The 12,242-nt window shown below is 37.4% G+C and overlaps 1 protein-coding gene across 1 annotated transcript in view; it reads right to left on the bottom strand.

The window, feature by feature from the left end:
• The window catches only part of ADGB (androglobin), a 138,216-nt gene that overhangs the window by 29,237 nt on the left and 96,737 nt on the right, over positions 1–12,242 (bottom strand). Inside the window, exons 26-27 of the mRNA XM_075707698.1 lie at positions 8,958–9,145; positions 7,176–7,360 (exon numbers count right to left, since the gene is read on the bottom strand). Of these exons, the coding sequence (XP_075563813.1) occupies positions 7,176–7,360; positions 8,958–9,145 (373 nt within the window). The remainder of the gene's footprint in view (positions 1–7,175; positions 7,361–8,957; positions 9,146–12,242) is intronic.

The following is a 12,242-nucleotide window of genomic DNA, read 5'->3' as shown; positions in this document are numbered from 1 at the left end:
CTACCTTGGTTCCAGATTCAAACAAATACCTGAATGAGATTTTGATACTTTGAGACTGGATTGTATCAGACTGCTACTATGGAAAATAAAAGGATTATGAGCATTCTCTTGTCCATCTGTGCTACAGGACTGCTGTGCCTGTATCAACAAAGCAAGTGCTTGCAACATGTCAATATGTAACCCTTCATTGGCAAGCAAATGTTCAAGGTCCAAGTCATTTGCTACATCTCAGAAGAGGTAAATATATTCAAAATCAATTGATTGAATGTCAGTTTTGAGTTATAAAAGATATTTATAAAACAGCTGTGACTGGAGATGAATTAACAGATTGTGGGTAGGAAATGGGGATAATGTTTTATTGATGATGCTTGCACAGTAATTTCACTTAATACTTCTGTCAACACAGCCATCAATTCTATGAGAGGCAGAACATGCACAATACTGAATAGGTCTCAAATGTGAGGACTGCATCTTGCTTAACTAACAAGTTTGGTACTGATGGTATAGCAGTGGTTTCTGATTATTCTTTTTTTAGCGAACAACTAGATACTGAGAGTACGAGTCTTGTATTGAATGCCAATTGTACAAATCCCCACCTGAACTTATCATAGAATGCTTTGGGTTGTTCAGAGCCCCATCCAACCTGACTTTGAATGTTTCTAGAGATGGGACCTCCACTACCTCTCTGGGCAACCTGTTCCAGTGTTTCACCACCCTCATTGTAAAAAATGTCTTCCTTATATCCAGTCTAAATCTACTCCCCTTTAGTTTAAAACCATAACTCCTTGTCCTGTCACAACAGGCCTTGCTAAAAAGATTCTCCCCATCTTTCCTATAGGCCCCCTTTAAGTACTGAAAGGTTGCAATAAGGTCTCCCCGCAGTCGCCTCTTCTCCAGGCTGAACAACCCCAACTCTCTAAGCCTGCTATCAGTATTTATGGAGCTTCCTATATTGTTATTGTACAGGCCATAACTTCCTAAAACTTTTGACAACAGCGAAGAAACATGCTTTTACAATGCCATAAGTGGCACCTACAGACAGTCAGCAGGTTGGGTAATATGATACTATCATATTGGTTACACCTAGTACATTTCATAATCTTTTCATTTAGTTTGGATGCTCTGAAAGATCTGGAACACTTACACAAATGTCTTCTTCATGATATACAGGCTGCATACAGATAGGAGAAGAACTTCAACGTTAAAGCCACTTGGTCTAGTATTGCAAAAATAATAGTAATAGTAAAAGAAAAAAAACCAAACAGTGACAGCTTCACAGTCGTTCCTTCCAAATGACAGCTCTTTATACACTCACACACACTTAAATGGCATCAGAATATTCATTTCACCTTCAAATATGGTCTAAAATCATAATACTTTTTTTACAGTTTACCAGGTCTAGAAACTCTTTTAAATTCCCTTTGAAATAGAGTACCTTTCATCACCACTTTTTTCAGTTAGAATTCACTGGCTCCACTGCTGAATAGGAACCTGATATGACAACGTTCTTATTTTCAATCAGGTTAATAAACCAGATATTTCACTGAATTATTCACAATGGATTAAAATAATTTTAAATTAGCAGAAATTATTTGTATCATAGCACATAAGAATAAGAGATAAAAGCCTAATATATGTGCCTGATTTCTGAGGATATTTTGAAAAGTTCTTCTCACCTATGTCCCTTGCTAATCTGGCAAAGACAAAATGTCCCTCTTAGTTATTCTGCCCCATTCTCTCCCTTCCAGCATCTGCTGGAAACCTTTTCTCTTCTCTTTCACCTGATTGTGCCTTTTAACTTATTTCAGTCTTCAGACTATGATCTTTGCCAACAAGATGGTTTCCTGAAAGAAAGTTTCTTTTTCACTTTACTGAGGGTAACCTGGCAATTTATTTCAAGAATTTGTGATGCTTACCCTAATCTGAGCTATCTTATAGCTTTCCTGCTTCTATTTCCACCAGTCTACTATTAAGTTTAGTCCATTCTCATATTCCAAAACTAGTGACCAAAAATAGCTACTGATTATCTTGGCAACTCAGTCACAGAATCATGACAGCTTCTCCATGACTTCCTTTAAAACCACAACATTGTCAACTGATGGATTACACTTTAAAAGCGTGGTCTCCATAGTATTTCATGTTACATTTCTGGTAATAGCAAGATGCAGCTGAGACAGAAATCAAAATGTTTCATAAACATGATTAAATTAGTTATTTTCCCACACAGCATTGGAAATTACGTAAAACATTTTTCTAAAAGATCATGTTAGAAAACTACACAGTTCAGAATAGTGGAGGTGAGCACATAAAATATGATGATACTTTGGGTTTTAGTGAAGCAATAATCCAGTATTTGAACAATTTGGCTTTGCTTCAGGTTCTGAATATGCTCAAACAGGCAGAAACTCTTTGATTTACAGATTTGTTGTTTTAAAGTCTTCATAAAAGGACCAAAGACTTTAATATCTTACAACATTGATGTATAGTGGTGTCCATGGAGAGTACAGTAGCTGACTTTTTTGCTTATAAACAGCTGCTTTATTTAAGCAAACTTGTAATGCTTATGAAGAATATACATTATCAAAATGAAACCTGTAGCTATAATGAAAAATACAAAATAGTATACGATCTTACAAACAAAATGGAAATAGCTTGATTAAGAAGGGAAATGTATAGAAAACAGGGAAATAAATGAAGATTATGAAAGAAGTTAAGACGGCAAAGCAGCAGCATCTAAAATCTATTACATGTAAGAAGTGTAGTGGAAACAGGTAGAAGGTACTTCATTTTTGTTAAAAATGACCTGAGCACTACAGAGACAACTGTTGAAAATATGCCTAAGAATTATGTACCTGTATTTATTGCTTCTGAACAATAAAATTAAACACCACTTCAAAATCAAGCGTCAATCAACTGGCTGAGCATACTTTCAGATGACAAAATTTTCATTCCATAACTCTTTAGTAGCCCAGCCCTAATGTTATCAAACAAGAAAAATGCCAGTAACAAACAACTGATGTTGTCTGAGTGTAGCTCTTGAATATGGAGTTTGGCAGAACTCTGACACCCTGGAAGTGAAGCATGAAAGGGGATATCCGGATAACCTAACTCTGCCCTCTAGAGTGTGCAGGAAGTTATCTTGCTACATTAGAAGGGGATGATGGCAGAGTATTGCCACAATCTCAAGCTGAAGGCTCTCTCTCTCAAGTCTGGTTGTAAATGAATACCTGTTTAGTTGGGCAGCACGTCCGAGGAAACTGGATTATTTATGTATCATTAAGAAAAAAAAAAAAAACAAACCAACTCGTAAGCCTTAACTACTAACTGATATCACAGGATCACAGAAGGCTGAGTAGTCCTGCCAGAGGCTGGAAGACACCTCTAGAGATGATTTAGTTCAACCCCATTGCTAAAAGCAGGGTCAGCTAGGGCAGGCTGCTTACAGCCATGTCCAGTTGGGTTTTGATTATCTCCAAGGATGAAAACTCCAAAACCTCTCTGGGCAACCTGTTCCAATGTTTGACACCCTGAAAGTAAAAATGAAACAAACCAAACTTCAAAAACAAACACCGACCCCCCCCCCCCCCCCCCCCCCCCCCGCTTCAAAACACCTTTTCTAATGCTTAAATTGTGTTTCCTACATTCAGTTTGTGCCCATTGCCTCTTGTCACTGGGAGCCACTGAAAAGTTTGACTTCATTTTCTTAACCTCCCTGCCCCTTTATTTATATGCTTCCAGGCTTGGGCATACAGTAAATTCAGAGTGGTAGTCTGCAGGACTACTGAGAGTCAGTTTTAACTGGCACCAGCTGGATTTTTGTTTGGTACGATCACTAGTTTCAAAGTACTTTGAGAAAATACATGAATTTTAGCATACTTATGAAAGGTGACCTTTGAACACACACTGGTTCTCACCTTCAGCAAGAGCTGAGCTGACAAGACTGCAATGTAATGAATGGCAATAAGATTTTTAAAAAAGAAAAAGAAGTAAAATAATTTTGAGCAAATAAATTTCTCAGATTCAACTGTTCAGCCAAAAAATGAGTGAGGTGTTGCTGTAACTTTCAAATTAATTTGTCTCAAAAGAAATGTTGTTTAAATTCAAGTATTCCCATAAGGGATAATGTTTTCTCAGTATTTCAGTAGCTATCATAAAGAATTGACAATAGCATAATGGGCATGTATGAGTTTTGCAATTCTGGGGCAAGTAGCTCTTCCTTCAGTGTCTTCTATTTGCATGAATATCATTGTGAAGCTGTAGCAGAGGTAGTAAAAAATGGAGAGTTTTTCTTAAGGATAAATACTATATAATTTATTCAAGAGTCTTTTGCCTTGTGCTCTGGGGCTCATATAATGGATGAGAAGTCAATAAAATGTGTGCTTCTGCTAAAAGGAGTGATCCTCAGGATGGTGCATTTAAACCATAAGGTTCAGTGTAATCTGTGAATTATCTACCATGTCCCACGGTCTGGGCATCAGTTTCCTAACAGCCAAAATTTTTTTAACTTTAAAATCAAACAAGTAAAGGCAAGATCTTGAAAATAAAACATATTTCACTTCTCACAGACAAGCATATGGATAAAATTTTCAGAACTGAGAAGCTACTTCAATTATCCACAGAACTCTTTATTCAGTTACTGTGGTGGGTTGACCTTGTCCTGGACGCCAGGTGCCCACCAAGGTGCTCTATCACTCCCCTTCTCAGCAGGACAGGTAGGGGAGAAAATAAGATGGAAAAAAATTTGTGGGTCAAGGCATAAAGGCAGTTTAATGAAGCAAAAGCAAAGGCCATGCATGGAAGCAAAGGAAAACAAAAGATTTATTCTCTACTTCCCATCAGCAGGCAATGTCCAGCCACTTCCCAGGAAGCAGGGCTTCAGGACACGTGTAGCAGTTGCTCCAGAAGACAAACGTCATAATAAGGAATGCCCCCCCCCCCCCCCCCCCCCCCCCCGCTTTCTCTTAGCTTTTATTGCTAAGCAGACATGATACAGTATGGAATATCCCTTTAGTCAGTTTGGGTCAGCTGTTGTCTTGGGTTTGTGTGGCAGGGTTTTGGTAGCAGGGGGGCTACAGGGGTGGCTTCTGTGAGAAGCTGCTAGAAGCTGCCCCCATGTCTGACAGAGCCAATGCCAGCTGGCTCCAAGACAGACCTGCCGCTGGTTAAGGCTGAGCCCATCAGCAACAGTGGTAGCAGCTCTGTAATAACACATTTAAGAAAGAAAAAAAAAAAAAAACAACAAACCACTGGGACACAAACTGCAGCTGGAGTGAGGAGTGAGAATATGTGAGAGGTACGACTATGCAGACACCAAGGTCAGTGAAGAAGGAAGAGGAGGAGGTGCTCCAGGCACCGGAGCAGAGATTCCCCTGCAGCCCCTGGTGAAGACCATGGTGAGGCAGGCTGTGCCCCTGCAGCCCATGGAGGTCCACGGCACAGCAGATATCCACCTGCAGCCCGGGGAGGATCCCACGCCAGAGCAGGTGGATGTGCCCCAAGGAGGCTGTGACCCCATGGGAAGCCCACGCTGGAACAGGCTCCTGGCAGGACCTGTGGACCCATGGAAAGAGAGGAGCCCACGCTGGAACAGGTTTGCTGGCAGGACTTGCGACCCCATGGGGGACCCACGCTGGAGCAGTCTGCTCCTGAAGGACTGCACCCCGTGGGAGTCACCCACGCTGGAGCAGTTCGTGAAGAACGTGGGAAGGACTCACATTGGAGAAGTTTGTGGAGGACTGTCTCACATGGGTGGGACCCCATGCTGGAGCAGGAGAAGAGCGTGAGGAATCCTCCCTTGAGAAAGAAAGAGCGGCAGAGATGTGTGATGAACTGACTGCAACCCCAATTCCCCATCCCCCTGCGCTTCTTGGGGAGAGGAGGTAGAGAAAATCGGGAGTGAAGTTGAGCCCCGGAAGAAGGGAGGGGTGGGGGGAAGGTGTTTTAGGATTTGGTTTTATTTCTCATTGCCCTACACATGTTCTCACTCCTCTCTCCTACTCAGTTTTGGTTGGTAATAAATGAAACTGATTTTCCCCAAGTCGAGTCTGTTTTGCCCGTGACAGTAATTACTGAGTGATTCCCTGTCCTTATCTCGACCCATGAGCTTTTTAATTATATTTTCTCTCCCCTGTCCAGTTGAGAAGGGGAGTGATAGAGTGGCTTTGATGGGCACTTGGCATCCAGCCAGGGTCAAACCATCACAGCTGTCCTGGCTATGTCCCCTCCCAAGATCTTGCCCACCCCCAGCCTGCTGGGTGAGGGGGATTATGTTGGTGATACAGCTTTAGAATCATAGAATCATAGAATCACAGAATCATAGAATCGTTTAGGATGGAAAAGACCTTTAAGATCATCCAGTCCAACCATTAACCTAACACTACCAAGTCCACCACTAAACCAATTAAGGGTAGAGTAGCAACCCCACGCCTCCTGGCTTGGTGGCTGGATCATTTATAATGAAAGTAAAAACTAGGAATCATTAAGATTGGAAAGGATCTCTAAGATCATCATTCCAATCATCAACCCAACACCACCATGCCCACTAAACCATGTCCCAAAGTGCCACGTCTACCCATTTTTTGAACTCTTCCAGGGATGGTGACTCCACAGCCTCTCTGGGCAGCCTGTTCCAGTGCTTGACTACCATTTCTGTGAAGAAATTTCTCCTAATATCCAATCTAAACCTCACCTGGCGCAGCTTGAGCCCATTTCCTCTTGTCCTATCGTTATCTACTTGGGAGAAGAGACCAACACCCCCCTTGATACTGTGAGAGCACTGCTCAGCAGTAGCCAAAACACTGGTGTGCTACCAATACCTTTCTAGCTACCAGTACAAAGCACAGCACTATGAGGGCTGCTATGGGGAAAAGTAACTCCATCTCAGCCGGACCCAATACAGTTACAAAATAACACTAAAAGGCAGAGGAAGAAAATAAGGCTGGACAGCTTATTTCAATCAATCCTTTTGGTACCTTTCCTCATTGCTGATCAAATTGCTATCAAATTGACCAAGGACTCCTGTTCATTGCTCAAAAATGTAGCTGATTTCACTTAATCATAAAGCAATTATGGGAATAATGGAAAAAGTAGGAAAAAGTAATATTTTCTGTGATTACCTAAAGTTACTGTATATCCCTCAGTGAATAAAATTATCAAATACAGAATATAATACTTACAGTGAGAACTCAAAAGCATTTCATTACTCAAGAAATTAAAAGCAGGGATGACTGCATGGCCCTTTCCAGTGACACTCGCACCTTCTTCCTCATTATCTAGGACTTGTAGTTTAATAAACACATCTGATTTAGAGGTTTCTACCTGCACTGTGGCAATATGTGACGCTGTGACATTTACTGAATACCTAAAGAGGAAGAAAAAAATTATAGCAATATAATCAACTACACCAAATCATTCTTTTTCTACAAGTACCTAAACATTGTGCTGACCTGGAAGCAAACGCTTAAAATTGAGTTTGTAGTCAATTGTTTTCCTGCAGTCTGATGGGCTAAGCTTCCTGTAGTGAAGTTTAGTACAGTCAATCCATGATCAAAGTAAGTGCTACTGCAAAAAAGGGGGTGGTCTTGCCTTTTCTTTTTTTCACTGCCTTAGCAAATGTCCAGATATACATTTTCACTCCCGCTGTACTAGTATTTGTTGAAAAACATAGTTAGCCAGACGAGGGAATGGTTTCAATTAAAAAGTAACTGAGCAAAAATAAAAAAAGAAATATTTGCTTTCAAAAGGGTAGAGCTATCTCATTTGATAGCAGCTGCTACTCTGATCAACTTAAATACTGTGGAATTAAAAGACTGTAGAATTAGAGTCTTAGGATGAAATTTAGATATTTTTGTTGTGACTTATAACTTTATATATTACTTGCTTTTTGCCCATTAATTCAAATTGCTGGACTAATCTCAGCAAGCAAGCAAGCAAACACCACCACCACCCTGAATTCAGCACATTTGGAGTAAAAAATATACAAGTATTTTTAAATGAAATGTTTTAGATTGTTGACATCAGAGGGGAAAAAAGAAAAAAAAGAACTCATCAAGGAAGAGAGAGTTTAGAGAATTTGATTGCAATTGCTATATTTCCATTACATGTCTTCTTCATTTACATTGAACCTGATTCCTCTTGTTGAATAGACCTCTATCCCAAGAATAATACACTGATTTGAAATATTGATACAAATTGTCAGGAATCGAGGCAAAATGTTGTAGAATTAACCTTCAAAATATATACATGTAATCAGCTCTGAGCATGGGGCCTGTTTTAGTGCAGTGTGTAGTCCTTTGTGTAAAAACTTAAGCATAGTAATTTAGTCAGGGTCAGTTTTGAACTCAAACTCAGCTAGAATAAACTGATTTTAATAAATGTTAATAAATTTTAAAAGTATTAATAAAAATTAAGTTATTGCATTTTTACTAAATATGTTGTCCTAAAAGAACCTGCATGCTAAAATAAAATGCATATAAATTTTTCTGCCAACACTGCAAGATGGAAATTGGTCTGATATATGAGAAAAGAAATTGTTGTATTTCTGGATTTTATTTAAAACTTTACCTGAATAGCTGAAAAAATATATCAATCTTTATGTCTCCTCACATGCAAAATCTCGATTTTAATATGTATTTAATCCCCAAAAGTACTATGGAATTTCAGTAATGGAGTTATGGATAAGATTTCAAGACTGACCCCACCAAAATGCAAAATACTGTTATTAGGATTTTAAAGTTAGAGTCTGTGTACTTCATACCTGTTCTTCATTAAGCAGTGGCAATATTTCAGAAAATAACACTTTCATAAATAAAATGTTAAATTCAGTATTTATAAATTCATAAAATTCAGATATTTGCTTTAATACTTTCTCCTTCTAAGAAGGAGGAAAGAACATACTTTTCTGTCAGAGATGGTCCATATAAAAAGCAGAATTCAATCATTCTTCTCTCAATATTTACCTGAACATTACATGCCTGTCATTGGGTATGTAATACTCTTTAATTTCTTTAGTAGAATAGACATTATTTACAGCCTCACGAGAGAGGAATGGGAGAGGACTATGAGAACCGATGAGCCGGAGCCTCCATCTTCCAGCTGCCACAGGAAGGTCACCAGTACGTGCTTCAGCCATAAATGTGTATCCTTTCTGAAAGGAGAAAAGTCATTTTTACTTGGAAATAACTACTCAAAATGCAGTCTGTGACTACATGCAACACACTTTTTGTCCATGTTACACTTATTAATATAGTATGATGTTCTTCATAAGCAAGAATCTTATAGTTCTATTATAGTCTAACTTCTGAAGCATGTCTTTCTACAGGAATTCATATTTGGCAAAAAATTAAATAGCAAGTCAAATCCAATCTCATCTAACTTCAAAGTTGGCCTTACTTTTAGGGGCAGGTACAATCAAACTCCTGAGGTCACTTTCTAACCAAATTATGTGATGACTCCAAGTTGTTTAATAGTCTAATTTAACAAATATGAGTTCTTACTCTTTTATTTAAGCATGCACAGTACTCTATTCTGAAAAGTCTTCTTGTAATATGACTAAAGTTCAGTAAAACATATTTATTTGTACATCGTACAAATTTTATTTTGTACGATGTACAAATTTTGTACATTGTACTACTACACAAATAGCTCCCAGTTAAAACACATGATACATCTCTGGGTTCTGTAATACTACCATTCTTTTTCTTGTAAAACCAATAGTATCAAAGTCTTTTCATTTGGTATAAAATATTTTTTCTCTCTTGATATCTTACCAAAACTATATGTGGTAGTGGTGGTGGTGACAGTAGTAGGTATAAAGAAGAAGGAGTTAAAGACTGCATAAGCCAAAACCCTTCACTCCAAGCTCTGAGAAAACCACATTAAACCTATACTCTACTATTGCTGGGAAACATCTTGCCTGTGTGTCAGGTGTAAGAAAAATACGTATTGTAAAGTGTTGATGTATTAGAAAACCACACAACAATTTTGAGATTATAGATACTTTTAACTCCAAAGGTGACCACAGCTGAAGATAAGGAAACTAATATTTTGGCCATTTACGTACAAGACATTCAGCAAAAGCTAGCAGTCCTCACACATATAAAAGCAAAATTAGATAAAGATAAAATGCAAACATGAAAATAACTGCATTCACTGATAAACCAGAGATTTAAAAATGACCCTTCATGCTGTACACAGTGTGAAAATATGGGTAAATGAAAATTGCTGCATGGAAATTCAGAGATCATATTCATTCTGTCTTCAAATCTGAGGTTAAATTAATACTGCCTCTACTTTTAATAATGTCACTGCAAGTATAGCATTAAATGTCAGGATATTAATCTTACTTTTATGAAGATGTTGATTTAAGAAAAAATATTTCTAGTATTAGAAAAATAAATAAATAAATAAATGCAACACAATAAGCCTGATACAGATTTATCTGCTCTTTATGAATCCTGAGAATAGGAATATGGGTAACCAGAACATAATTTAAAAGGTTTCAAAATTTTATTTTATTTTGTATTTGAAGAAAGAAGGCAATATGAATGTGATTACCTGAAAGGCAGGGGCAGGAAAAAGGATATAATGAGTGCAATGACCAATTACAGTGTAACAGGGGAACTCAGGATTAAGTCCCTTCTTCAAATTCTCCAAACTAGCCTACCAACTTGCTATTTCAAACATTAAAATTTCATGTTCCACCCAAGAAATAGTCCAGGTGAAAATTCTTTGAAATGTTTTCTCTTGGCAGTCTTCTGCTAAATTTCAGTTAAAAGAGGTATTTACTAGTAAAAAAGCGTTGTTGAAAAATTCTTATAATAAACAGGGTTGTGATTTCAGGACTATCCAATAATGCAGGGTTGTGACTTCTGGACTACTGAATATTTAGAATGAATGTAAAAGAAATTATTAATTATTCCAATTTGTGCAATTGTAACTGTAAGGCATTTTACACCCTTTAATCACTACAAGGTAATAGCAATTCAAAAGCTATGACTCAGGAGAACTCATTTATTTAAATATATATTTAAACATATAGTTAAAGTCCCCCTGTTCTTAACAAGCATGCTTGGAAACTGAGAAGGATTTAGCCAGCTATTCAAGTACCTTCTGACAGCATGGTGCGCATGAAAAAAACACTTTCTGCTGTATATCTATTTATAAAACCAAGGTTCTACAACCTTAATGTTCACTATATGAAGAAAATTTAGACTTAATATTAAAAAATGTTTTGAGTGGGCACATTCTGAATACTATAAGCAATTAGAAAGCACAATAACTGAATTTTGCAGCTGGTAGGAAGACAGAGTAATCATCAGTCACTACTGAGAAATAAGCAAATAGATCTAGACAACCCCATCAGATTTAGGTCTCTTTCTTAAAAACCTTTAAGAGGTTTCCTTACCTACTTAGATATCTTGTTACAATTTGCTATCTGTAGAATCAAAAAGGGTTGTTTTCTAATATACTACCTAAACTAACTTTTTGGTAAAGTAAGATGATTTCCTTATGTCCTTCTATGACTAGTCAAGACAAATAATTGATCAGTGTCTTTGCTCAAATAGACTTCTATTTTCTAGATTAAAAACGTTGCTACTGATGATTTCTTAACCTCTTATCTTCGTTGGTCAGCTGAAGCTTGAGGAATGCTTATCTCTATAATTTTCTACAATCTGTTCAGAAGACTTTTGTGAATAATAAAAAGAGTAGAATTAAAACAAAACAAAACAAAACAAAAAAACCCCCAGCTGTATCCAGCAATGGAAAAAGTTACCATGGAAAAAGAAAATTTAATGCAAAAAAAAATCCAAATAATGCAAAGCAAGTAGCTAGTCTCTATCTAGATTGTAATGTCTGCAGCAACATGACAGACATTATTGCCAGTGTACAGATTTTATCCTTATTGTCAATCATTCTGAAATGAACTTTAATGTGTCCCAGGAGTGTCTCTGCAGCAGAATAACAATATCTGTTGATAGGATTTCTTTTTAGCTCTGTTGTAAATTGCTGATTCATAGTTTTGAAGCAGAACTAACCAGTAGGTTTATTTTTTTTAAAAAGTACTTTCTTTTTCTGTAATAATATTGACATTTAGGAATTCAGGCATACTGTATAATTTCTTGCTTGATGTACTATATCATTTTTACTAAATACTGTTAAAAAGAAAGGTAACAGTCAGATTAAAATAATACCACTGTATTCTGTGTTTCATAATAATTGCATAATGTCTTGTCAAAACATCA

The sequence above is a fragment of the Pelecanus crispus genome, chromosome 3 (genome assembly GCF_030463565.1).
Source record: "Pelecanus crispus isolate bPelCri1 chromosome 3, bPelCri1.pri, whole genome shotgun sequence".
NCBI classification, from domain to species: domain Eukaryota; kingdom Metazoa; phylum Chordata; class Aves; order Pelecaniformes; family Pelecanidae; genus Pelecanus; species Pelecanus crispus.
Note: the sequence above shows the minus strand (reverse complement) of the source record. Positions and strands in the feature narration are given on the sequence as shown.